The following is a 27631-nucleotide window of genomic DNA, read 5'->3' on the forward strand; positions in this document are numbered from 1 at the left end:
AATGATTCGTCACCTGGTCTTACACGGTAACGATGCCAGCGAAGGCGCGCTGCCTTGCAGGGGGGCGTTAGGATGCGAGAATGAAACCGTAGTTTGTCTGACGATGAGTTGACACTGTCCTTGTCAAAGTCGGAAAGCTCTCATACTTAGTTCTAGAGAGGTATGGGGGTTATCACCTCTAGAACGGTGGACTCACCTGCGATCGGAACACGATCCGAAGCGCGCGGGTTTAACATAATATCATGGCTCAAAAAAATCAAATCCGAACCAAAAGGGACTTAAGGGTCGGAACTTGGAATGTTCGCAGTCTATACAGAGCAGGTGCGTTTAAAGAACTCGTAAAGGAAGCTGATAGGTACAATCTAGATTTGGTAGCAATACAGGAATCGCGGTGGCCAGATGGCGATGTACTAGCATCGGGTAACTTCACGTACCTGTATGGGGCCGGGAGTGGGGGATCTCTAGGCACCGGATTTCTCGTAAGCAAAAGCATCATACATTCGGTTAAAAGTTTCAAATCCGTCAATGATAGGCTCTCGTACATCATTATCGAAGGTGAATGGTATAGATATGTATTTATTAATGTACACTGTCCTACGGAGGACAAAGAAGAAGAAGAAGCTAAGGATCTCTATTACGAAACTTTAGAGCAGGTAATCGACCACTTCGCGTCTTACGACACAGGAATAGTATTAGGCGATTTCAATGCTAAAATAGGTAGGGAGGAAATGTTTAGGCCTACTATAGGGAAGGAAAGCCTGCACGAAGCCAGAAATGATAACGGTATTAGGGTCATAAATTTCGCGGCGGCAAAAGATCTTATAATCAAAACTACGTGTTTTAAGCACAATGACATATACAAGGCAACGTGGACATCGCCGGACGGGGCCACACAGAACCAAATTGATCATTTCCTCATTGAAAAAAGACGTCATACTAATGTTCTTGACGTAAGGGTTTACAGAGGGGCAGGTAGCGACTCGGACCACTTCCCAGTAGTAGCCAAATTAAGAGCTAGACTAGTAGCGAATCAAAATAGTAAGCGAGCAAACAAGGTAGAAAGCTTCGATATTGAGAAACTACGAGATAGAACAGAGCGTATGAGGTACAAGATAGAAATTAATAACAGGTTTCAGGCACTTGAAGAAGCAAACACATCGCCGGAGGGGAATGACGAAGCGAATAGCTTATGGGGGGACATCGAAAAAACGGTAAAAGAGGCCGCGAGCAAAGTACTGGGTAAAAAGAAAAAGCCAAAGAGCAAATCATGGTTTGACGAAGAGTGCGAACTCTGGTTTGAAAGGCGAAAAAAGGCTAAATTAGATAGCTTACAAAATAGAAGCGATAGGACCGTAGAAGAGTATTCTAACGTAAGGAAACAGACGAGCGCGATCTACAGAAATAAGAAGCAGGAGTAGCAAAAGAATCTTATTAGGAGAATAGAAACTAACAGTAAGGAAAATAACCCCCGCGAAATGTACAGAGGGATTAACGCCATCAGAAAGGGTTTTAGGAATAGAGCGCAATTGATGAAGGACGAAAACAGGGACCTCGTAACAAATCACAACGAATTACTGTCGCTATGGAAAAATTATTTCGATAAATTATTAAACGTGCACGAAAATAGCGAAGAATTAGGGGACGAAATTCACACTGCTGAACCCTGCGTGGAGGAACCGAGCTACCAAGAAGTAGAGGCCGCGATTAAAAAACTAAAAAACAACAAAGCCGCGGGAAATGACTCTATACCAGCTGAGTTACTCAAATATGGGGGCGTCGAGCTCACTTTCAAAATCTATAAACTAGTATGTGCCATCTGGAAAAATGAAACAATACCCGAAAATTGGAAGGAATCTATCATTATACCGATTTTTAAAAAGGGGGATAAGACAAACTGCAATAACTATAGGGGTATTTCACTTTTAGCAACGTGCTACAAAGTTCTGTCAAACGTAATACAAGCTAGACTCACTCCATTCGCGGAAGATATAGTAGGAGATTATCAGTGCGGATTTCGGCGCAACAGATCGACGAGCGATCAAATGTTTACCATAAGACAGTTGTTAGAGAAAAAGTGGGAATTTTGCGAAACCATACACCAACTATTTATAGATTTTAAAAAAGCGTACGACTCTATTAAGCGAAGCAAAATGTATCAAATTCTAGTACTTCTCGGTGTACCGAAAAAACTCGTGAGATTAATTCAAATATGTCTGAACGGAAGCACGGGAAAGGTCCGAGTAGGCGATAATGTATCAGAACCCTTCATGATACGCGATGGTTTAAAATAAGGGGATGGGCTCTCTACGGTGCTGTTCAACTTAACGTTAGAGTATGCCGTTAGAAAAATGCAGGTTAGCCAGCTGGCGCAACGCTTAATGGAACAACGCAGATACTAGGCTACGCAGATGATTTGGATATACGGGGGAATTGTAGGGAAACGGTAGCAAGAAACGCGGAAATCTTCATAAAAGCGGTGGAGTATACAGGGTTAGAAGTGAGTGAATCAAAAACAAAGTACATGATTGTGGATAAGCTAGGCATCTGCAGAGAGGAGGAAGATCTCAGAGTTGGGAGTTTACTTTTGAAAAGGTTAGCGAATTCAGGTATCTGGGTACGACCATAAATGATAAAAATGAGATTAATGTCGAAATAAATAAGAGACTCCATTCGGGTAATGCTTGCTTCTACGCCGTGAGTAATTTACTTAAGTCGAGGCTGTTGTCTAAAAACGTTAAAATAAGAATATACAGGACAATAATACTGCCGGTGGTTCTGTACGGGTGCGAAACGTGGGCTCTCACTAAGCAGGCGGACAACCGTTTTAGGGTATTTGAAAATAAAGTCTTGCGAAAAATATACGGGCCGCAGAAAGATGAGGAAACCGGGGAATGGAGGAGACTACACAATGATGAGTTACACAATCTGTACGCGTCACCAAATATTAACAGAATAATAAAATCGCGCAGATTGGGATGGGCAGGGCACTTAGCGAGAATGGGAGACGACCGTACGGCAGCGCGTGTCATGAAGGGCAGGCCGATGGTAACGCGACCTCTAGGTAGACCTAGACGTAGATGGGAGGACAACGTAAAAGCGGATCTAGTAGAAATAGGATGGGTGGGTGTCGATCGGAGAGGTGCATCTTGGGTGGGGTTGACACAAGATAGGGCAGCGTGGAAGGCTTGCGTAGATGAGGCGATGAACTTTCGAGTTCCAAATGCCATGTAAAAAAAAAAAAAAAAAAAAAAGTACACAAATGAAATATGCGGAAAGTTACAATTGGACAACACCATGAACAAAATGTAAGGAGAATGGCAAGTTACGTAGTAAGTATCTTGAGAGTTGTTTGTAATTAATCAATATATTACTTAAGTTTAAATTAAACTAGCTGTTTCAAAAGTTTTATCAGAGCGCCCTATATGCCTTTATGAACATACATTTATGAAAGATGCCCATCGCTGCCTTGTTCTACTGGGATCATTGCGAAGATCAATGCTCGCTAAGCTTAGCCCTTGGACTTGCTAAGATGCTTAACGAACGCAGCAAGCAGTTGCGAGCTAAAAAACTTTACGCCTGCGACGACGCCTTGGAACAGTCCCGATGGTAGTCCCGTATACTCGAGATCACCTTCCTCGACGCCTTTATCTTTCTCGATGCCGTTTCGTTTGTTTGCGACAGGCGCCGAGCTTCTTATGCGAACTTTCACCGCCAAAACACCCCAACAAACGCCACACCATGTCCAATAAAGAAGGATTGACATTATTAGCGCGTCCCTTTTAAACTATGTATAGGCGTAAACTTTGAACCACTACGTGTACTGTATGCTAAAAGTTGTCGAATCTACGGCCATAGCGAGGACAGGTAGCACACAGGCTTTTTTATTTCACTCATTGCTATCTGCGATATATATATATATATATATATACACATGCACATATGTGTGTGTGTGTAGTGTATCCAGCTGGTGAGACCAACAGCTTGAATTTTCATTACATTACATTGTTAATATATATTAATAAATGAGGTTGAGAAGTTTTTATTTTTTTTTTCATCCGTTTATATATTTAAACAATATTGAAAAAAAAAACATAAGTATCATGTGACAATACACAAGTTTGTACCGTTTAGGTATTATGAAAAATGCATAGTTTTCAACGCAATTTCTTATATAACTATGATCATTATCGTGACTCACGATGAACTTCTAACAGTATAATAACTGTAACTATGCAACTTTCTTGTAAACTAATTTGCTTAGAAAAAATAATAAAAAGTAAGCTAAAGTAATAAATCCTTTACATTAGCATTTTGATTTGTTACTAAAAAGCTGAGATATGTAACAATATTTGCTACATACATTAGGGTTTTTAAAATATAATTTATCTATAATAATACCTTGCGGTCCATTCTTCATTCTTTTGATATCAACAAGGGTGCACCTTAAAATAGCTGAATCAAAAGTTTTATCAGAGGTCTGTGCCTTGAGATGGACATGCCAAATTTGAGAACTATTCGACTTATATAATTCAAAACAAAATAATTGAAAAAGAAAATAAGTTAGCGAATAAAACATTTCGGAACAAAATTAAAAATTAAATGTTTAAAGAAACAAGTTTATATAAAAATTCTTAATTTCTCAGTGCATTGTGGTCTTCATGTAGGACAACGTCGTGTTGTGCTATAGATGCGATCCGCATAATCGTTGCACACACAGTAGTGCTCACAAGGGACAAAAGCTACTGTTGTCGGTGCCACGAGACATAATGCACATTCACCTGTAAATATAGAATATATGTATCAGATTATAGATAACATAAATAATACAATAAATCAATTAATAAATAACGTGATATTCAAATATTAATACTATCAATAAATAAGATTATACCACGCAAGATCTATCTGAACACAGAGTTTTATACTGAATGCCTTGAGACACAGTTTTAAAACCATCACGGTTTTCCATGCCGGATCTTAAAACGTGAGGTCATGCTAAGCACGAAGCCGTTAATTCCATGTAAGAAAGTGACAATTTTACATGTGAATATCTAATCTGAAAAATTATAATTGAAATCGATAGACACATAGCACTTTCAATTCTTCATCCTAAAGCTTGAGATTCTTAAGGGGAGGTCGGAGCTAAATTACGAAGTTAGCTTCAAGTTAATTCTGGGTAATTTTTCTCTTTTATTTCGTATTTCAAATGGCAAAAGAAAAACTAAAAGCCTGAATAAATTGTATAGTTTTCCTAAAATTATTCTTTCAAGTATAATAAAGTTGGTATTATAAATGCAAAAAAAATGAGTTAAAGCCTGATCGACCACTAGTTTTAGTACAATAATTTTCTCTTTTAAAAAAGACATGACCGGATGTCGTGAAACCGTTTATAAAGGGATTTGATTGATTGAAAAAGGAATATCCGGTCTGAATGTAGTTGCGATTTTGAATTGAACCTTAAGAAAATCGAGCACGGGAAGCGCGCATTGGATTTAGCTAGTTTATCAAACTTAACACTACGACACCCCGCTCTTTGTATATGATTAAATAATTTTATTTAATAGGATATGGCTAAAAAATCGGAGCTAAAAATGCGTTTTTAGCTCCGACACTCCTTTAATATCAACATATTATTAATGTATTATTAATGTTTATATTGTAAATCTGAGTAAACTATGATTACCATGACCATCGTCTGCGGACTCGTCGGCAGGCGCAGGGTCTACAGGTTCGTCTGCAGGTGCAGGGTCTGCGGGCTCGTCGACAGGCGCAGGGCCTGCGGGCTCGTTTTCAGGTACGAGATCTGCGGACTCGTCGACAGCTGCAGCTTCAATGGGGACTAGCCCGTCTATAGCATCTGCATTCTCTGGTACATTATCAGCTGCTAGAATAACTGGTCGCCTCCTCTGTCTTCGGCAGGGATGCAACGGCTGACGCCTTATATTATTGTCTGAAATAAAAGGCTCTATTGATTAAAAAGCTCTGGTATTACAATATTAACCCATTAAAGCCCATGCTAAGACTGGTTAAGATAGCGACAAACAAACTGTGCTATCCTTTGCATAAGTGAAAAATAAAATATACGTATTTTTTCTTATGTCATTTGCAATTGTTTATAACAAATTATTTAAACAAATTACAAAAAAATTTATAATTTTCAAAATCTGAATGCGGGAATCGATTCTGGAGGTAAAATCGAGACGAAAACCTATATAACACTTTTTTGTCAGAGCTCAATTTGTTAGTGTAATGTAGGAATAAACAATTGCACGTTGGGGAGAAAAAGTGACCATGTCAAGTCCCAAGCAAAATCTATCTGGAATAGCAAAAAACAAACTGTGCTATCCTTTGCATAGCTGAAAAATAAAATATACGTATTTTTTCTTATGTCATTTGCAATTGTTTATAACAAATTATTTAAACAAATTACAAAAAAATTCATAATTTTCAAAAGCTGAATGCGGAAATCGATTCTGGGGGTAAAATTGAGACGAAAACCCATATAACACTTTTCTGTCAGAGGCCAATTAGTTATTGTACTGTAGGAAGAAACATTCGGCCTCCTGAGAGTGTTTCAAAAAATCGTATAGAATGAAGCTAATTATTGTATTTATCCATCAATATTCACATGAATTATTGTAAATATGTTCGGTGGGATTGAATTATTGTTCATTGCCGTGTCCTACTTTATGACTTTTGCAAACAGGTATAGAATATTTCTCACAATACCGAATTTCTCACGAAACCAAATTGCATACAATTCTCACGAAACATATCATACAGAGTTCTAACCTTCCAGACTTTATCATTTTGATCAGTGTCTTGAAGTTTATAGAATCGTATGTTCTTTTTTATGGCAACGAAATTATTTCTAGACATAAGTTCCGCAATTACTGGACACTGAAGGATTCGCTTTTTTGACCAGTAATCACGAATACTTTTTCTAGAATTGAAGATAGTAATCATTATGATTGTAATGAATTTTTCTAGATCATCCATACATAAATCAAAATGATTTTCAGAAGTGGCTTCAATGATATGGTTTGTCATTGATTTCGAAAAGAAAACCTCAAACAACTCCAAAGCATTTTTGGATTGCAATAATGAAATAGGTGAAATATTGAAGTTGCTCTCGACATGAGGAGAAATATCATTCAAAGCATCATTTTTCCAACTGTACTTATGATTCGGTTCCAACAATTTTTCAGTACTTGTGTATGTACTTTTAACATGTTCGTAAGAACCTGATGGTAATTCATTTGATAATGTATCTTCATTTGGATCACCGTCCGAATCTCCATCTGAACTTTCATATTCATTAGGAATGAATGCTACATCAATATGTTGACCTTCATCACTATCAGAATCTTCGACTAAATCTGGTAGATCTCTAATTCTCCGTCTCGGCATTATCAGTGACGTTACCAATGTAGAACAAAATAAAATCTAAAAGTTTTCCAAAATTATTATTGCAAAGAATAGATCCAATGTATGAATGTTTTCAACCGATAGCCCGCCACTCAAACGTGATCTCTAACACGGAAGGATTTGCGAAATGAAATAAACTTAATTCAATTACAGTATAAGATCTCAAAATTTATCAGTAAAAAATACTGATATGATTCCACATACCATGCAAGAGAATGAAAACACTTATTTGTCAATAGTTTATTTCTACATAAAGATAACAAATTGAACTCTGACAAAAAAGTGTTATATAGGTTTTCGTCTCGATTTTACCTCCAAAATCGATTCCCGTATTCAGATTTTGAAAATTATGAATTTTTTTTTAATTTGTTTAAATAATTTGTTATAAACAATTGCAAATTACATAAGAAAAAATACGTATATTTTATTTTTCACTTATGCAAAGGATGGCACAGTTTGTTTTTTGCTATTCCAGATAGATTTTGCTTGGGACTTGACATGGTCACTTTTTCTCCCCAACATGCAATTGTTTATTCCTACATTACACTAACAAATTGAACTCTGACAAAAAAGTGTTATATAGGTTTTCGTCTCGATTTTACCACCGGAATCGATTCCCGCGTTCAGATTTTGAAAATTATGATTTTTTTTTGTAATTTGTTTAAATAATTTGCTATAAACAATTGCAAATGACATGTCAGTATGTGCGAAGTGCTGATACTCTCCCCCCTTTAAGGATATCCACATTTACTGCGTCTTCAACTATCTCCATCGCCTGTGGTACATCTTGGATAACAAAATTGTTTAGAACCAATCTTTAGTTTGGTCTAAACGCTGCAACGACGGAAAAATCGAACTCCGGATCCATCCCTACAAAATAGAACGACATAAACATATAGCAGATATTTATTATTAAAAGACATAAATTAACATTTTAGTCGCACTTACTTCTGTTTAATACTCTTTAAAACTCTTCTTCGATGGCAAGAATTTCTTCCATTTGTTCTCGAGACATCAAATCTCTTTTTGCTACGGCCTGTGGTCCGATGAGGTTCTAAGCTACCACGAGAAATCTTGCTGGTGTAATGCGCTGCAAATATAGTAAGCGCCAAGCTAAAAAAATATAAAAAATTCCATTACTTTATTACAACAATCTTTTTATATTTAACATATACTACATTAAAATGTGACGGTCAACTGAAATTCAAAATTTAATGTTCTTACCTCTTTGTAACTGATGATTTCTGTATCGTGCAACGTAGCGCATTTGTCGTCGAATAACCAGGCCCCTTCCCATGCTCTCTGTGTCATTCCAAGATAGTTGCATGATGGATTTCAATTTTCCTAAAAACATAAAAAAATATAGGTTAAAACATTAAAAACACTTTTTCTGAAATATGATGATTGTATGAAAGACATTTTTAATACTTGCAAATGAAGTCCCAAGCAGTTGGATGGATACCCATGCGATGCAGTAGGCGCCACTCGTGCAGTAGACGGCCCAGTCACCGGCGATCCGGTAGAAGAGAGGACGGCGTTGAAGAAGACGAGACGGGAAGGACGCCCACGGTCCAGCCAATGGCCCACCTCCCCTTGGAGAGAGAGAGAGAGAGAGAGAGAGAGAGAGAGAGAGAGAGAGAGAGAGAGAGAGAGAGAGAGAGAGAGAGAGAGAGAGAGAGAGAGAGAGAGAGAGAGAGAGAGATCAGTAGCGGGAGACCAGCTTGCCTGGGAGGCAAGCGAGGTTTCCGGGCGCCGCGGAGGAGAGATCCTGCAAGCGGCGATTACACGCGGTAAGTCATAGGGGATAAGAGAGACGCGAGCGAGAAGGAGATTAGAACGCGGTATCGTGAGTGCTTGTGTGAGAGGGAGAGAGAGAGAGAGAGACGAATGTGTGCGCGTGCACGAGGAGAACCCCGTAAGTAGTGCGGGGCATACGGCGTGAAAAGATTGAAAAGCGCGACAAAGGGGGCATACGCTTGTCCTACCGGATTGGCGTCCGTGGCGTCGAAACTCAGCGCCGTGCGGCGTTGAGGAATTGGCCCCGCGCCTCGTGAGCGGGAGAGCGACAGAAAGAGCGAGAGAGAAAGAGACTGTCAGCGGGGCGACCAGCACTTCGCCGCAAACAAAGGAACGCCGCGGGGTAGCGAGAAGCGAGCGGGAGAAGCGGCGCGCGCGAGTGCTCGCCAACAAAGGAGAGACAGAGGAGTGGGGAGAGAGAGAGAGAGCAGGTCTCCGCCGGCGCGGTCTGACTAGACCGTGCGCTGAGTCGGCTGCCCGCGAGACGCGAGTAGAAACGAGTGCCACACGCAGTTTAGGTGCGAGAGCACCGGGACGGTGCGGAGGAGTGTTGCTTACGCCCTGCGTGGCTGAATTGCGCGGAAGACAGAAGTCACCGCGTTGTAGGGAAGTGTTGGGTGAAATATAGTGAATTCGTGACCGAGAATAAAAAGTAATTATTTCTTTCCTTTCCCCCACGTGCTCCCAAACGCACGACGAATGCGGCGAATCCGCCTCGTAATAAATAAATTCGGGCGCATTGAAGCGCCAGGAGTTGCGCACCTGTGCTGGGAGGCACAGCGTCGCAATTTAAGGCGTCGAAAAGGTCATTAAATTCAGGAACGATATGCCCTTCAGGGAGAAATGCTGATCCTAGTAATTTTCTTATAAAAGTGTTGACATGTGCATTATTCTTCACATACTCGACCAGCTGTAGACTTTTCAGCTTAGCTAGAAGAGCCTATAAAAAGAAAATCGTCAAATAAATAAAAATAAAATTAATTATGCGGGATTCGAAGAGAGAGAGAGAGACAGAGAGAGAGAGAGAGAGAGAGAGAGAGAGAGAGAGAGAGAGAGAGAGAGAGAGAGAGAGATTAGATTAGATTAATTAGTTTTATTTTACGTACAATATGTTGTACGATAAATTGTATACAGTAGGAGTAGTAGTATAGCAAAAATGTGTAGTGTGATAGTATGATAATGTGAAGCTGGGTTATGCGAGAGTGTGTGAGTGTGTGCGTGTGCGTGAATGTGTACAAGAAATTTAAGTGTTTGTATTTTCAAGTTCGAAAAAGTTTTAGCTAGTCTCTTGAAACCTGAGATAGATGTAGTGTTACGAATGTGAGATGGTAGGTTGTTCCATAGGTATGAGGCGCTGATATGAAACGAGTTCCTCAGCGTCTCCGTCGCGAATGTCGGAATATCCAGAGGTATCACCTCCCCCCTAACAGGCCGGAGTGTCACGCGGAAGTCGAAGTATGCCAGTACGTATGATGGTACGGCTGTGTTAAACATTTTTCTTAAGAAACAAGCATTGAAATACTTCCTGCGTCCTGCAGTGGTTAGCCACTGCAACTCCCGCCTGTATGGGAAGATGTGCTCATCTCTTCTTACACCATAGATGTACCGAATTCCTGTATTCACGAGCCTCTGAAGTTTTAGGTCGAGTTCTTGCGTCAGGTCACAGTATACGAGAGAACAATAGTCTATAAGAGGAAACAGGAGGGACTGCACTAAGTGCTTGCGCAACCTGAGATTGGTGCTTTTCCTGAAAAAGTAAAGCCTGTACATTAGCGTGTGAGCACGCTTACACACTTGTGTAATATGCTCCTTCCACGTAAGCTTAGAGTCGAGCACCAATCCCAGATTACGCACGGAAGATTCAAAGCTGACCTGGGCACCCCCTATGTTCATAAAGGTGTTAGCTATTGAGGGTAATGCGTTTATGTAGTAGGGAGAGCCTAGGACAATTGCTTTAGTTTTAGCAACATTAAGTTTTAGCTTATTCTGTGCAGCCCAACCAGTAATCCTCTCAGCATTGGCACTCATCTTATTTGATAAAGAATCGAGCTCTTCAAGGTGGCATTGACTGTAAATTTGCAAGTCATCCGCATAGATGAGATGGGAAACATCGGTATCAAGGCAGAAACCGATGTCGTTGATGTACAATGCAAACAGCAGGGGACCCAGAACGGACCCCTGCGGGACACCGATGTTGAGACGCCGAGGAGAAGAACGTTCGTTATTGTCACCAACGACGGCCTGCTCTCTACCAGAGAGGTAGGAGGCAAACCAGCGGATGACTTGCTTTGAGAAACCGAAGGTGGATAGCTTTCTCAGAAGCCTGACGTGACACACAGTGTCAAACGCCTTGCTAAAGTCAAAGAGAAGGAGCAGTGTTACTTTCTTTTTGTTTATCCCAGCCCTGGCATCATCAGTTAGCTTAATTAGGCCAGACTGAGTGCTGTGACCAGTGCGGAAGCCTGTTTGAAGGTTGTCTAGTAAGAGCCTTGATTCAAGGTATTCTGAGACTTGCCTGTGCACTAGCCACTCCAGAGCCTTGGAAAGAAAGCGGAGAAGTGAAATCGGACGGTAATCAGTCAGGGCTGTTGGTGAACTGATTTTGTTGAGTGCGCGCACAAGTAACAATTTCCAGACAGATGGGAAGCAGGGTTCGCTCAGGGACAGGTTGAAAATATGACTTAGTAAGGGAGCAAGAACCGGCAATGCTTTTGAGATGACAACCTGTGGGATGCCGTCGCTCCCCCTGGCCTGAGTGTCAAAGTGCGATACCGCAGCCAACACGTCCGATTTCGTTATAGGGTTGAATTCGAAATGTTCCGGGAGGTCAAGACTTTCCAGGGTAACAAGATAATCTTCAACAGCAGGAGCCAGCGGATCGTTTGAGATCGCGCTGAAATGCGTGTTGAGTTCATCTGTGGTAAATCTAGATGGTAAGGGGGCCTTGGTAGCAGAAATTCTAAGTTTCTCCAGCTCTTTCCAGATCTCAGCAATATCGGTCAAGGTGAACAGGCGTGAATAGTAATAATTCAGCCTGGCCTCCTCGACTTGTTTGTAAGCATAATCTCTAGCTAATCTGTAAACGCGTCGATCTGATTCGAGCCTGGAAGTCCCTGAAACGCCTGTAAAGTCTATTGCTCTCGTATACAAGGTCACGAAGAGCCGCAGTGTACCACGGGTGACGTTGTCGTCCTGGTGTCACAGTCCGCAATGGAGCGAGGTGGTTGATGTCGTTAGTGAGATTAGCGTTAAGTATAGATATGCAGTCGTCGAGTGATGAAGTGGTGAGAGATGACCAGTCACATTGGCTAAGAAAGTTCCTTAGCTTCTCGGCGCTGATTCCTTTAAAGTTTCTGTATGAGTATCTATTTGGTACGTAGCGTGGAATCTGTACGTCGAGAGTGGCCGTGGTAAGGAGAGGAGGCCGTGAGAGAGAGAGAGAGAGAGAGAGAGAGAGAGAGAGAGAGAGAGAAAGAGAGAGAGAGAGAGAGGACAGTTCCTATTACTAGCAAACACTAGCAACCAGTCCCAAATGTGATACGTGCCTAAATTGGAGCTCATTCAAAGTAAATGACAGAAGTGTGGTAAGTGGAGTTATCGCACAGTGCATGTGCATCATCATAAACAATTTAAACGTAGACAGCAAGACAGACATGAGCAGCACCGCGCAGTGTTCAAGAAGTAGACAAGGTAGTTGACCCAGTACTTGATGCAAATATTCATATAGAAAAATGTTTTCTATTAGGATAATAGTGTTACTAGTGGCAAAAAAAAAGAAAAGATAACCTCCCCTGAGCTAAGAACGTCTGAGTATTACAAGTACTAAGTTGTAGTTTCATTGTAAGTTCTCCATTCTGAATATAGTGGCGTCGGACAACCTTCAATGGCACTGCTAATTAATTCTTTGAAGTATTCATTACAAGTTTAAGTAGTCAGTGCTAGCGATGCACTTTCAGGATTTATTCGGGAAATCATCTGGTTCACTCGAAAAAGGTTGTGTTGAATCTAAAATATATTGAGAAAAAGATCAATTAAAATTTATAGAAATAAATTCATAACAATATAAAAATGAGTTTCTTACCATTAGCTAGTATAGATGCATTTTGCAAAGAGACCTTAAAATACGCAAAGAAAATATAGATTTACAATACAAAAAATTAATTACATGTACAAGTAGTGCTATAAAGGTCTCTTTGCAAAATGCATCCATACTAGCTAATGGTAAGAAACTAATTTTCATCTTTTTATAAATTATTTTCTATAAATACAGATTTGAACTTTTTTAAGTTTGAAGTGTATACGATACAGCATGTTTGCATAAACTTTGCAGACCTTCCAGCCACAGCACAGTAAGTAAACTGAGCAAAATATGTTTCAACACATCACAAAGGGTAGAATATCTAGTAAAATGTCCAAGTGATGAACTACTCTCTAGATATTGTATTTTTAAAGCACTATTTTCTCATTTTTTTGATAAAAAATACAATATCTCAAATGTTCGTGGACATCCATATACTTCACAAAGCCTCTTACACAGTTCGGCCAAGTTCTAGCTGTTCTCATACATTTTTGTGTTCTTGTTGATCAGTATCTTGCATAAAAACTGCTGCAGAATGTCATCTAACTCTGTTTTTCACCCCTTATTGTGAGATTGTAAGAGATGCATCACATACATGATAACAGTAATCTCTAATATAGAAAGATCAGACGTATGCCACCTAAAAAAATTTAAATTGATATTGTTATAACAACATCATAACATACTGAGATATATACATACATACATACATACATACATACATACACACACACACACATAATCCCGAGCATAGACGTTGGAGCAGCGAACTGCGAAGTCCTCGAGCGGCGCTAATGTCTCCATCAAGCATCAGCGTACGATCTGTCGAGGCGGTATATGTATTACTTATAGGTACCTATCGACGCAAGCGCATGGGAGAAGCACAGTCATCTGTGTCCAGACCGACGTTTGAAATACCTTAGCGCATTTGCTACTATGCAATTACTATTCAAGTGCACCTTTAATGATAAGAAAAGAATAAACAAGAGATTGCAAGGCTTCTTATAGATTTACATTGACAAAGTTTATATCAATATGCTGGAGTATACCTAAAAGAAACATTATTATAAATTTTGTTATTAATTAATTATGTATTGTATGTAGATAAATTACATTTTCAAAATCCTAATGCATGGAGCAAATATGTATAATGCATGAGTAAACCACATCACTACGTTAACACTGACATGGCGCCACCTGTGCTGTGACATTGAAAGTTCTTTCAAACCGAACACGCCATCTAACGGTCATTTCTGGTCGGAATTTAAATTATACGTATGATACATGATTTCTAACATTCGGTATGTCTTATAATTAAGAGTCATTGAAATATTTTTCTGATATTTCACCATTCTACATCTATTATGATATTTTTTTATTCAATGACCTATTATTGTTTCTAATTTACTTACCTTTTCGTTTGATAATTTTTACTTTGCTATTTTAATACAAGTACGATTATTTTTACACGTTTTTTTTATTGTTTTATAATTTTGAATATGCAAAATAATTTTCTACTAAATATCCATCTCAACATTCATCATTCTTCAAAATAACCTCCCCCCCCCCCCCGCGCAACGATGCCGAGGAGGGCTCCCAATAATAGACCAAGACGACTACCAATATACTAATAAGATAAAGAAACTGATGCTGCCCGCAACAAGTTTCATTGAACCAGAAGACGGGAACAGCGGGCCAGAAAGAAATACTACAAGGCTGGTCGAGTAGAAAAGGAGTCAAAAAGGAGTAGACGCCTGAAACAAAGAAATAAAGGATGCTAAATAGATACTCAAGAAAAAAATTCGAAAAAATCTACGACGGTTTCTCAAAGAGTTATAGGACGAGGTTGAGCTGTATCTCTGGGAGCGACCATACCAAGTAGTTATAAATAAGATGAAGGGAGGTCACATTTCCCCTCCAAAGAGCCCGGAATCGCCGGACCATATTGTGACTACGCCGTTTCCCCTTCAACTGAAAGTAACAGCTATCCCTAAAGCGGAGGCAAATGGCGAAAATCACCGCGAAGGAATTAATGGCTGCATGCAAAAGGATTGGCAACAACAAGGATCCAGGCCTGGATGGCTTACCAAATATTGCATTGAAAGGAGCTATACAGGCACGTTCCGACGTCTTTGTAGATCTGTACAATTCATGTCTCGAAGAAGGGACGTTTCCTATGAACTGAAAAAAGCAACGCCTAGTACTACTATCAAAAGGAGATAAGGCACCTGGAGAAGCTGCCTCATACAGACCAATCTGCATAATAGACACCCCGGGCAAGATATTAGAGCGCATAATCGGCGTTAGAATGGACCAAGTCATTGAAAAACCAGGCGGACTTGCGGAATATCACTACGACTTCAGGAAAAAACGCTCCACTCTTGATGCCATAAGCTTAGTAGTTGACACCGCTAGAACTACAACAGAAGTAAAAAGATGGAAAAGAGTATCCAAGGAGTACTGTGCTATAATTACACTGGATGTTAAAAATGCGTTTAACTCAGTCAGCTGGGGCAAGATACAGGAGGCACTACCGAAAAAAGAGGTACCCGCATATATAAGAAGGATTATGTCTGACTACCCGAAAGACAGAACGTTTTTGTATGACACAGAAATTTGCGGCACGAAAACCTATCAAGTAACCGGAGGGGTCCTACAAGGGTCAGTGCTCGGCCCACTATTGTAGAACATCATGTACGATGGCGAACTTAAGACTAAAGGTACCCGAAGGTGCAACAGTTGTAGGTTTTGCAGATGATATTGCAGTAGTGGTAGTAGCAAAGTAAAAGGAAGAGGTGACGGATATCGCTAACGAGGCAGTAAGTATAATCCACGATTGGCTAAAGCAGACTGGACTTGAGCTTGCTAGCTATAAAACGAAGGCTATTCTTATATCCAGTAGAAAGAAAATAGAGACAATAACGCTGTCAGTAGACGGATATGAAATAGACTCTCAGCCGACCATTAAGTATCTGGGAATCAACATAGAAGCTAGACTAACGTTTAAGCAGCATCTTTAGAGGACGAGCAAAAAGGCAGCAAAAGTCGGTGCTGCACTATCGCGACTAATACCAAATGTAGGTGGGCCACCGCAGGGCCGAAGGTTACTTCTAGCCAGGGTAACTACATTAATTATGTTATACGGAGCCCCAATATGGGCGGACGATATGTTGGTGAAGTCCTATGCACGAAAGCTGTCAACAGTTTATAGGAGAAGTGCATTGCGGGTCGCTTCTGCCTACCGAACAGTATCAGAAGATGCAGTGTGCGTTATTTTAAGTATGCCGCCTATTGACATCCTAGCAACAGAACGAAAGAATATATACGAAGAAAACCGACGTGGTGACAATACTCAAAAGGAAGTTTGGAAATCCGCTAAGGAACAAACCCTAGTTGAGTGACAAAGACGATGGGACTTCAGTGGAAATGGGCGATGGACGCACCGCCTCATACTACGTATTGTTAGCTGGAGCAATAGAAGGTTAGAAATGAATAAGAGAATAGAAGGAAAGAACATGGCAAAACAGCTGAGTAAAACTGTTGCTAGACAAAGGCCACTAGGTAATAGATACAAAACGCTCCTTAGACTGATGCAGAGAAACGTAGGTCACAGAGTTGAGCTCTCACTCCCCTGCCCGATGCAGAGGAACGTAGGAGCTAGGGTTGATTACCTCTAAGTGCTCCTCAGACCAGTGCTGAGGAACGTAGGTAACTGTGTTCAGCTCGGACTCCCTTACCCGATGCAGAGGAACGTAGGTATCGGGGTGAGTCTGTCCAGAGGATGGCCGGTCGATGCTGCTCGAAGTAGACGACCAGACGATGCTGCTCGAAGTAGACGACCAGACGATGCTGCTCGAAGTAGACGACCAGACGATGCGGCAGGAAGCAGACGGCTGGACGATGCAGAAGGAAGAAGACGGCAGGACGATGCAGAATGAAGAAGACGAGTTGGGGATGTACGGAAATGTCAAACTTCAAAGGAGAAGCCAAAAAAGGCTAGTTAACGGGCCCCACGGAAGTATTGTTTAACGATAGTATCTGTGGGGATCCGGTGTCGGAGGGCCGCTTGTGCAGAGCTTGTTCTGCCTACGCCACATAAAAAAAAAAAACACACACCCACGCACGCACATTTAAATGGATTTCCAACCTATTTTTGATAAAGTTAAACACTTTATTATTATAAAGCGTCCTCTAAAAGGAGGGCATTTTCTTATCCTATTTGTCAAAATTTAGTGGAGTTATATCTTAAGCATCAGCATTTATACGTGAAATTAAACTTACTTGATTAGATTGTCCAGGATTGAAACTACTTCCAAAACCAGAATTTTGAGTATTAATATTTCCGAAACCACTGTTCACGGAAGAAGTAGTATTGCTAGCTGCAAATAATGGCGTTGATGTAGTGATTCCAAATGGTTTAGATTGATTACTAAATAGATTTGAAGAAGTTGTTGCATTGAAAGCAAAAGCGCTAGATGTAGTGGAAGGTACACCAAAACCTGTTAAGGGTTTTGAGAAAAGACTGGTACTATTGTTTTGACTAGTATGACCAAAACTGGGCGCCATAGTTCCAAATCCTGTAAAATATAAATTAAATTAAAGAATTTTGTATTTTTCTGCATACAAGATTAATAAATTGTGCCGACTTTTTACTTCTATTTATTAAGTCAATAAATTATTCAGAAAAAATGTACACACAGTAGTGCGGTAATAAATTAATGAGCTTAATATAGGAATTCATTGCCTTAAAGCACGCAATTTTTTGTTTAGAAACTCAACCTGTTTAGCTGGTTAGTCCGTAAATTAGTAATATCCTTTAAGGCAGATTATTGGGTTTTTACGAAAAAAATCTTCGTAATGCCACTTGAATATAAAAAAAGCACTCATACATTATACTTGCATGTGTAATAAACACATGCACACACAGACTTTGAAAACCTTTTCAGAAGATAAGAGCACCCTTCTATATTACGTGGCGCGTTTACAGGTTGCGGATAGGGAAGTGGCGCAACAGAGAAAAAAAAGATTAGTTCAAAGTCTTCATTACTGTAAAAATATACGTGGTAATAGAAAAATAGAGAAAATATATCGCAAGAAAAAGCTCAAAGTAGGTTGGATTCATTGCAGAATCAGGGAGATTAGTCATTTCTAAACCTCGCTCGTTTACTTGCGAGTCCTGTTCCTTCCTGCGAATACCGCCGCCTCCGCGGGCGTTATTTATTAGTACTTATCTAACGCAGTTGAGCAGCCGAGCACGCGCAAGGCGGCGCGTAGACCCAGCTAAACAGAAGCAGCTAAGACAGCTGCACGCAACGGAGGTGTTTCGCCGGCGGAGAGGAGTCCTCCCCCGCATGGAGGGAACGCGATCTAGTCGTTTAACAAGTTATTCGTTGATCCAATGTACAGCCCGTTAATATATTTATATATATATTATTAGCCCGTTAATATATCCCATATATATATATATATGGGACGTTTCATGTCAACCGGACCATCAGTGCACCCAAAATTTGGGTTAACCTAACAAGACGTTTGAGGTCTCAAAATGATCGTCTGGTCAAGGGCATTTGAAAAAGTTCTGGCCTTGTCAAAAATCCAATGTGGCGCATAAAATATGGAGCCTGAAACCCACGTTTTCATAGCACATTCAACAAAAACAATAGTAAAAATGTTCTAATTTTTGAAATATCCCACCAAAAAGCATGTACAACTCATGATAGGACATATTATTGACAATGCTGACGGAATTCCAAAATCAAAAATGGCGGAATCAAAATCGTGGACATTATACCACCACCAAACCAATTTTACCGCAACAAATGATTTTAGATCACTTTAAAGTATCGATATGAGGGTTTTTGGGGCCACTGCACACTATTTTAACCTCGAAATTTTAAAATCCAAAATGGCCGATCCAAAATGGCGGACATTATACAACCACCAAAACTATTTTACCGCAATGAACGATTTTAAATCAGTTTAAAGTATCACTATGGGAGTTTAAGGGTCCGCTGAATCTTATTGTAACCTCGTAATTTCAAAATTCAATATGGCCAATATAAACTGGCGGATATTTGTCATAACCCACCCGCAGGCTCTCTCGCGAAAAGCCCCTGCTAACGCGTAACCCGTCGAACACGCCACCCACGCTGCAGCGCTTATCACCGCGGCGCGCCGCTAGGCGGCTGCGCATTACCCACAAGTAAAGTAGCGTCGCGAGGGCACATAAGGAGGCCGGGTCCAGCGCTGTACCTCGCCCCTCTTCCAACAGCCTAATGCTGCAAGTACACGGCTCGTGTCCAATGACAACTTGTGCAAAGACTTCAGCAAATAAAACTGTTTTGTGGCAAAGGTATTTATTGCTTTCAAGTGATTTATTTCATCTCTCTTTTTTACCTACACCCCCAACCCCTTCCCACGTTTAGCAACCCATAGAAAGGAATATTTTCTTCAAGGAATGCTTTCTTCATCGGCGACTTTTTCTCCAACAGTCCTTTTTAGGATAGTTAATAGGTACATTAATAGATACATTGGCGACTTCTTCTTAACATCCTTTTTAAGGCAGTTGTTGAGTAAGTATTACTTTATCGGCAACTCCTCGTTCAACTGTACTAGCCGTAATTTTGTTATTTCTAACATTTTTTTTGTTTTGGTTGTGCTTTCTCATATCCTACAACAATGTCTTCTCCTGCGAAAAAATATCGTATCGATAGATGCGTTAATCCATTTGATATTAATACAGGACACAGCAAATCTCTTAGGAAGATCTCCAAAGAATTTCAAGACGTTTATCCTGATTATCCAACATCTTCACTGATTTGTGATACATGTAGAAAATCCTTTTACAAACTACATGATTTGTCATCTCCAAACGTCAGTATGAGTGTTGATTTTGAATCAGAGACTGACTCACCTTCGGTTTCAAACACGGATGCACCTATGCAAGATGATCTTACAGATATTTTAACTGGACTTAAAAACAAATTCCAATCCCTGCCGGAGAACGATCCATTACGTGTCAGTATTCTTACTATTTTGCCCGAACACTGGGCAATACGTAAAATTATGAACCAATTTGGTGTGTCTCACAGAATGTCTCGTAAAGCAAAACAGTTAAGAGAATCAGATGGAGTTTTGGCTTCTCCTGTTGCAAAACGTGGAAAAACATTACCTGCAGAAACTACTCAGAAAGTTGATGATTTTTATGAAAATGATCTTAACAGCAGAATTATGCCAAATAAAAAAGATACCGTCAGTATTTATTTATATGGTGAAAAAATAAAAGTGCAGAAAAGATTATTACTTACTGATATTAAGAACCTTCATAATCAATTTAAAGAACAGTTTCCTGAACATCCGATTGGGCTTACCAAGTTTGCGGAACTGAGACCAAAATGTTGTGTCTTTGCAGGATCCTCTGGTACACACAATGTATGTGTATGTACGATACACCAAAATTTCAAGGCGATGATTGACGCAGTAAATATAGAAAAAATCTCAAACAATATTCTGAAGAATTATAAAGATTGTTTGAATTTCGTTCTATGTGAGGATCCCAAACCAAGTTGTTATTTGAATGAATGCAAATTTTGTCCAGACATTCAAAAGTTTTCTAATTACGTTGAGAACATTATGGATGAGCACAATATTGATCAAGTCATCTTCAGCACGTGGCAATCAACCGATAGATACACTTTGATAAAACAATGCCTAACATCGCAAGAATTTATTGAAACTTTATGTTCTAGCCTAGAAAAGTTGATACCTCATCACTTCATCGCTAAGGAACAATCAAAGTTTATTTCTGGGAAGAAAAATAATCTTTCAGATAAAGAGGTTCTTGCTCAATTGGATTTTGCTGAGAACTATGCTTTTACAGCCCAAGATGCTACACAGGCATTTCATTTTAATAATGATCAAAGTACTATTTTTTCTGCTGTTGTTTATTATAAATCTGAAGGCAAGCTAAAGCATTTCAGTACAGTATTTATGTTCGACTGTACGACTCATGATGCCACTGCAGTATACATAATGCAGTAAAAGCTTATACCTGAAATTCGCAAGGTTTGTCCCACAGTAAAAAAGGTAATATATGCTTCTGATGGTGATAAACAGCAGTTTAAAAATTGTTATGAAATGAGTAGTTTAATGAGTCATAAGAGAGATTTTGGCGTTGATGCTGAATGGCACTGTTTTGCAACAGCACGCGGAAAAGGTAGTTGCGATGGAGTTAGAGCGATAGTACAGAGAGCAGCTACAAGACCGAGCTTACAAGCTGCAAAAAATAAAGCAATTCTAGATGTTAAAGCTCTTTATTCATGGGCTAATGGGCGATCATTCAATATAAAATTTTTCTTATACACCAAAAAAGATCACGAACAAACTCGTCAATTCCTAACAAAGAGATTTAAAAACTGTCCACCTGTCACAAACATACAAATGGGGCATGGATTTATCCCAGAAAATAATGAAACTTTGAAAGTCATGCATTACTCAAATGGCAATGAACCTAGGAACAGAGTAATTTATGATATCGGCGAAAGCCATTTTCACCAGTAAAAACTCCACGAACGAGGAGCCAGAATTGATAAGAGTGCACAAAATGTCATTAAAGATTGATTCATTTGGCTAAATTATATATTTTTTCATCCACGCAGGCATATACATATACACAGAACAATAGAAAAATGTAAGTGCAAAAACCGCAGACAGATAATTCTAAATCTAATAGACCGGAAAAATATAAGATTCATGTGCACAAATACTGATTGCGATAATACATTTATAACCATTTACCTCACAAATCCCCATATCGATACTTTAAATTGATCAAAAATCATTTGTTGCGGTAAAATGGGTTTGGTGGAGGTATAATGTCCACCATTTTGATTCCGCCATTTTTGATTTTGGAATTCCGTCAGTATTGTCAATAATATGTCCTATCATGAGTTGTACATGCTTTTTGGTGGGATATTTCAAAAATTAGAACATTTTTACTATTGTTTTTGTTGAATGTGCTATGAAAACGTCGGTTTCAGGCTCCATATTTTATGCGCCACATTGGATTTTTGACAAGGCCAGAACTTTTTCAAAAGCTCTTGACCAGACGATCATTTTGAAACCTCAAACGTCTTGTTAGGTTAACTCAAATTTTGGGTGCACTGATGGTCCGGTTGACGCGAAACGTCCCATATATATATATATATAGTTGGAATTCAACGATATTCACGCAGTATCTGCTATGTGCAGTATCGGCTATACGCCCCCACCACCGTCATCTACCCTCAAGAAGGACAAACTGACCTGGGGTTTTATGATAGGGCCTGAGGGTTCATAAGCGTCCGGACCGGCGGAGCCAGTTAGTACGAGAAATCCATCAGCACAAGATAGTCTACAGTTCCTCGATATTATTATATTCAAACACTTATACATTGTATCTTTCATATAGCCTAGTAATTTTGCTCTGTAATATTATTGAATAAATAAACTTAAAGATTCAATAAATAAATGTCAACATACACACACACACACACTTCTACTATTCCATTAAAGTATACATAAGGTATCTGTATGCCGTGAATCCATTCACATCTCTTTTCAATAACTGACATATGTTATTAGTTTATTATTAATTTCATAATATACGATATTCTTCTTATATATTTTATTTAAATCATCATTATTTTTACTTTTATCCTCAAAACTTGCATTTTTTTGAAAGTAAAATTGTTAAATTTTTGTTTTAACGTTACCCTGGATAATGCTTCATATAATTTACCATAACTGAAAACTGGATTCGGTAAATAGATACTAACTTTGTTAAATGTTTGGCCTTGTGATTTGTTGATTGTCATGGCATATCCTAATCCTACTAGAAACTGTCGTCTGGTCATTTCAAAAGAAATTTCTTCCTTTGAAGAAGTCAAATTAATCCGTGGTATTAAAACAATTTTACTTAATTGATTACCGTCAATTATTTCTGCCAGTATACAGAATTGCATAATTTTCCTTACTATTAATCGAGTACCATTACAAAGTTCATCATTTAAATTTAAATTTATCAGCAAAATAATTACAGCACCTACTTTTAAACGTAACTTATAAGGCGGTAGGCCATTTAGCGTACGTGAATTTAGAAATTCTATTGGTAACATCTATTTATTATCATCTTTGAATAAATCTGCACTTAAATACTATCTTACATCGCCTTGCATCTTGTTTGAAGTGTTATTAATAACTTTCAGTATATCATTGTTATTCGGCGCAAAAATTACTATTTCGCAATTTTTATTGGCATTATTATTATCAAAGCAATCTTCATGAGTTCTTGATAATAGTTCTGTAGGAAGTAAAGTTATACCATTGACCATTTCAAATTGGTTGGAATATTTTCTATCTCCAATTTTTAATAGTCATTGTTTAAATTTTTGGTAAAATTACTAACTTTTATATTATCATTGAAAGTCATTATTTGTTATTTTTCCAAAAATGTTTTTTTTTTAAGAATTTTATTTAATAATTCATTAACTTGTGCATTAAAAACTTTTGCTACTAAATTAGGTTTATCAATAGCTGATTCATTTTTTCTCATATTTTCTTTAATTTCTTTCGATTTAGAGTTACATGTCATAGTAATAAAAGGATCTGGTTTACCATACTTTTGAACTATTGTCATTAAATCTAAAAAATGTTGTTGTAACGATCGTGGACTTCTTGAAAATGTAGAAGGTAATATAACCATTTTTCCAATTTTTACGTTGTCATCGTTACTTTTATTTTTTAAGTGATCTATGACACCTTTGTATAAATCTGTTGTTAATTGGCATTGATTTTTATTAAAAAAAAAATAATCGTGCACTTACAACTTTTACTTAAGCATCAACAATGTATTGTTGAGTTAATTTTCCTAAATTTAAGTAAGGAATAAAATCGTTTCTAATGCTGAATTTATGACAATAAAATTGTAGCATTAAAATTTTGTTTTGATTATTTTTATTTTTGATACTGGGCATCCATCCGAAACCTCCATTAGGATACTTAAGTGGTTATAACATAGAATCTACATGTTTAGTAATGTACGGTATATTTTCAGGTGCTCTATATTTTGAATAAATACATTGTAAAAATCTGATAGTAATGGGTTTTAAAAGACAGAGAGAAAATTCGACGATAACAATTTTTAAATTTATTTCGGCCGTTCTATCCACATGCCAAGCGCTTGTAAGTATTTAAAAGATCTCTTCTTGCGAAAGCAAACCTCACCAGCAGTTAACGTAATTGATTGTCCACTTGTCACAGAGCGGAGACGTAAATTTGAACATATCAATCTGATGTGTACAAAGGCGTCGGGCCCTTGATCTCGATTTTCTGTTAGATTTCCCCGAAGGAAGTGGCGATCACACAGACGGCTGTAATCGGAATAGCTTTTAATATTGCGCAGATTCTCAAATCCTATTTTAAATATATTTTTCAACTGCTTGCCTCGATTGGGCGATATTACGGCTTGTCCGCGTGACGGAGTCTTTTCTAATTTGTTAATGTCGATCTAGAAATAGAGTTATATCAATTTCTCGTTATTAAGTATAGTGCCACGCGCTGCTGTTGCTTGGTGAGGTACGTCAAAGAGCTCTCGGCTTCGCGCTACGACTCACGTCGCCGGCTGACGCGCTTCTGCCGAAATCCTTGCGCGCCGCAAGCAGGCAAGCCGATGCTATCGCAATCGCGAAATCACGTGATCATAAGGGTGTCTCTACTGGGCACTGGTTCCTTACAACATACATCTCGATCTTCTGGTGGCTGACCATTTCCACCTACAAATACCACAGCTACTTCATTACATTTAGCTGCGTAATATCTACGTTTATCATGATTACAATTGCGTGTTGAATATATTATAATTTCTTTACTATGAAACTCAACGTTGTTGTTTTTAAACGATTTTGTTCTTCCATTTCGAATTCGTCAAATCATATATTATATCCTTACATGAAGATCAATTTATTTAATTATTATTTTATACAATACTTATCTAAATTATTAAATAAGTCAGTATTTAGAAGATACTTCTATTTTAACAATCCTTATTGAAAAATCTCAAGTGAGATCTTCAGTTAAAATTTCATCTATGATTTTGCGTACGGATCTTAACAGTTTTATGAAAAGATAAAAATCAGTTAATAATAATCAAACGACACATTATTGATTGTGAAATCACTATGATTTTTTCACCTAAAATTTTTATGTCTAATATTTTAAAATCAAAATATTGCTCAAAATGCTTCAATGCATGTGATTTTTAATAAGGTTTTGCTACTTCAAAAATTATTTTTTATTATAAAAAATTTAATAAGAGTAGAAGTAAACCTAATATAGCAATATACCAAAAAGTGGAGATCTCATTTAAAATTTATCAATTGGAATAACTATATTGATGAGAATGTTGAAATATTAATAATTTACATCAGCTTTAGGAGTTACGGCTTGCGGAAATATATATAACTATAAATTTTTATAATAAAATATTTAGATATTATAATAAAAATATACAATACATTATTCAAAGTATATAATTTATTGTAATGTTTGTTTAAAATATGTATTAAAAAAAATGGTTTATTTTAAGAAATTTATATTGTCTAATATTAATTTATCTTTCCCTATTGAAAACAATCATGTGAGTGCTCTTTACATAAAGAAAATTATTACTTAAAGGTTTTTCTCGTTTCATTTTTACAAACAAATAGCTTTAAAAAAAGAGCATATTTGCAGAAATAATTATTTGCAGATTCCTTTTTATCTAGACCAAATCTGCAGATTACATCTTGTGATATGCAAAAATACATACAGCATTCGTCATTTCATATTAAGAAACTTATAGATTTAAAAAAAGTGCATGCCTGCACAAATAATTATTTGCAGCGTTCCTTTTATCTAGACCAAATCTGCAGATTACATCTTGCAATATAAATGAATACATTCAGCATTCTTCGTTTCATATTCACAAACAAATAACTAAAAAAAATTCTATTTGCACAAATTATTATTTGCATCCTTTTTATCTAGATTGAATCTGCAGATTTATCTTGTCGTCATTTTAAATTCACAAACCGATAACCTTAAAAAAGACCGCTGCCAATTCTTTGGCACGTAGCTGCCTCCAATAATATTTATAGTCCCAATAGATATAATATTGTTCAAGTATACAGGGTGAGTCATTTTAATCTTTAATCTCAATTATCTCGTTGGCAAAGCATGCCAGCGAAAAAAGTTTCGGATAAAAGTTTTGGGATTTTTCCCTGGCTATCTGATGATGACCATGAAAATGTCATTGAGCGTGACCTTCAAGGTCATTTGAAGGTCAAGTCGATTTTTTCAAATAGAAACCCCTACTTTTGGCACCAGAAATGGAAAGAGCGGGAAATTTTACGTTTGAATATGACCTTGCGTTGACCTTGAATTCAATGGTCATGCCGATAACAGTACAACTGGTTAGCTGAACTCAAATGCATTCAAGGAGAAAATGTTACCCACAAAAGTTTTCAGTTTTCTCCCCGGCTGACGAATGGTCATCTTGACCCTGTCGTTAAACAGGATCTTCAAGGGCATTTCAAGGTCAAGTTGATTTTTTGAAATGGAAACCCCTACTTTTAGCCCCATAAATGAAAAGAGAGTGACATGCGTTCAAAAATGAAAAAATTTTCATTATTTCCAGAAATTTTCAATATTTTCTAAAATTTTCGTAATTTTTTCAGTTTTCAAAAATTTTCAAAGTCATTCCATTATTTTGTATTAGTGTCAATTTTAAAAATTCTTGATGTAGTTAAGTCATTCCATTATTTTGTATTAGTGTCAATTTTTGAGAGTGAACTACTCTTAACAGTTATGTAGATAGCAAATTAGTGCAGAAAAGCTTAATCGTGTTTTTTACTTCTTGTAAATCGATAATTATTATTGAAAAAAATCTGTTTCCCTGTTTACTGGTCTGTAACAAATTATTTTGATTTTGATCATGGCTGATTATGGTCCCAACGAAATCGTTGATATGATCATGATTTTGGGAGAAAGTCGAAATAATTATGCAGCAGCTGCCAGACTTTATGCTGAACGCTATCCCAATAGGAGACACCCAAGTAATGTTACTATTGAAACCTTAACTCAGAGAGCTCGAAATGGAGCTTTTGTTCGTCAACGCCGTCATCATGAATACGACGAAAACGATCCTCGTGTTATTACCATTCTAGCGATTATTCATCTTGATCCTCACATTAGTACTCGACAAATAGAAAGAGAAATAGGTATACCTCAATCAACAGCATCCCGATTATTGAG

General features: G+C 38.0%; 1 protein-coding gene across 10 annotated transcripts in view; it reads right to left on the minus strand.

Moving 5' to 3' along the window:
• LOC100679705 (nuclear pore complex protein Nup98-Nup96) overlaps positions 1–27631 on the minus strand; it is a 429239-nt gene that overhangs the window by 338827 nt on the left and 62781 nt on the right. For 9 of the 10 annotated variants that reach the window (XR_004345266.1, XM_031928065.2, XM_031928066.2 and 6 more), the window contains one exon: positions 17585–17880. Coding sequence is in view for 9 of the 10 variants with exons in the window: in XM_031928065.2 (XP_031783925.1) it covers positions 17585–17880 (296 nt within the window). In the remaining variant the exon portion in view is untranslated. Of the gene's footprint in view, positions 1–4398; positions 4426–17584; positions 17881–27631 lie in introns of those variants that run through there. The other variant, XM_031928072.1, reaches the window with a different exon arrangement.

Source organism: Nasonia vitripennis (assembly GCF_009193385.2).
Source record: "Nasonia vitripennis strain AsymCx chromosome 4 unlocalized genomic scaffold, Nvit_psr_1.1 chr4_random0003, whole genome shotgun sequence".
Lineage (NCBI taxonomy): Eukaryota > Metazoa > Arthropoda > Insecta > Hymenoptera > Pteromalidae > Nasonia > Nasonia vitripennis.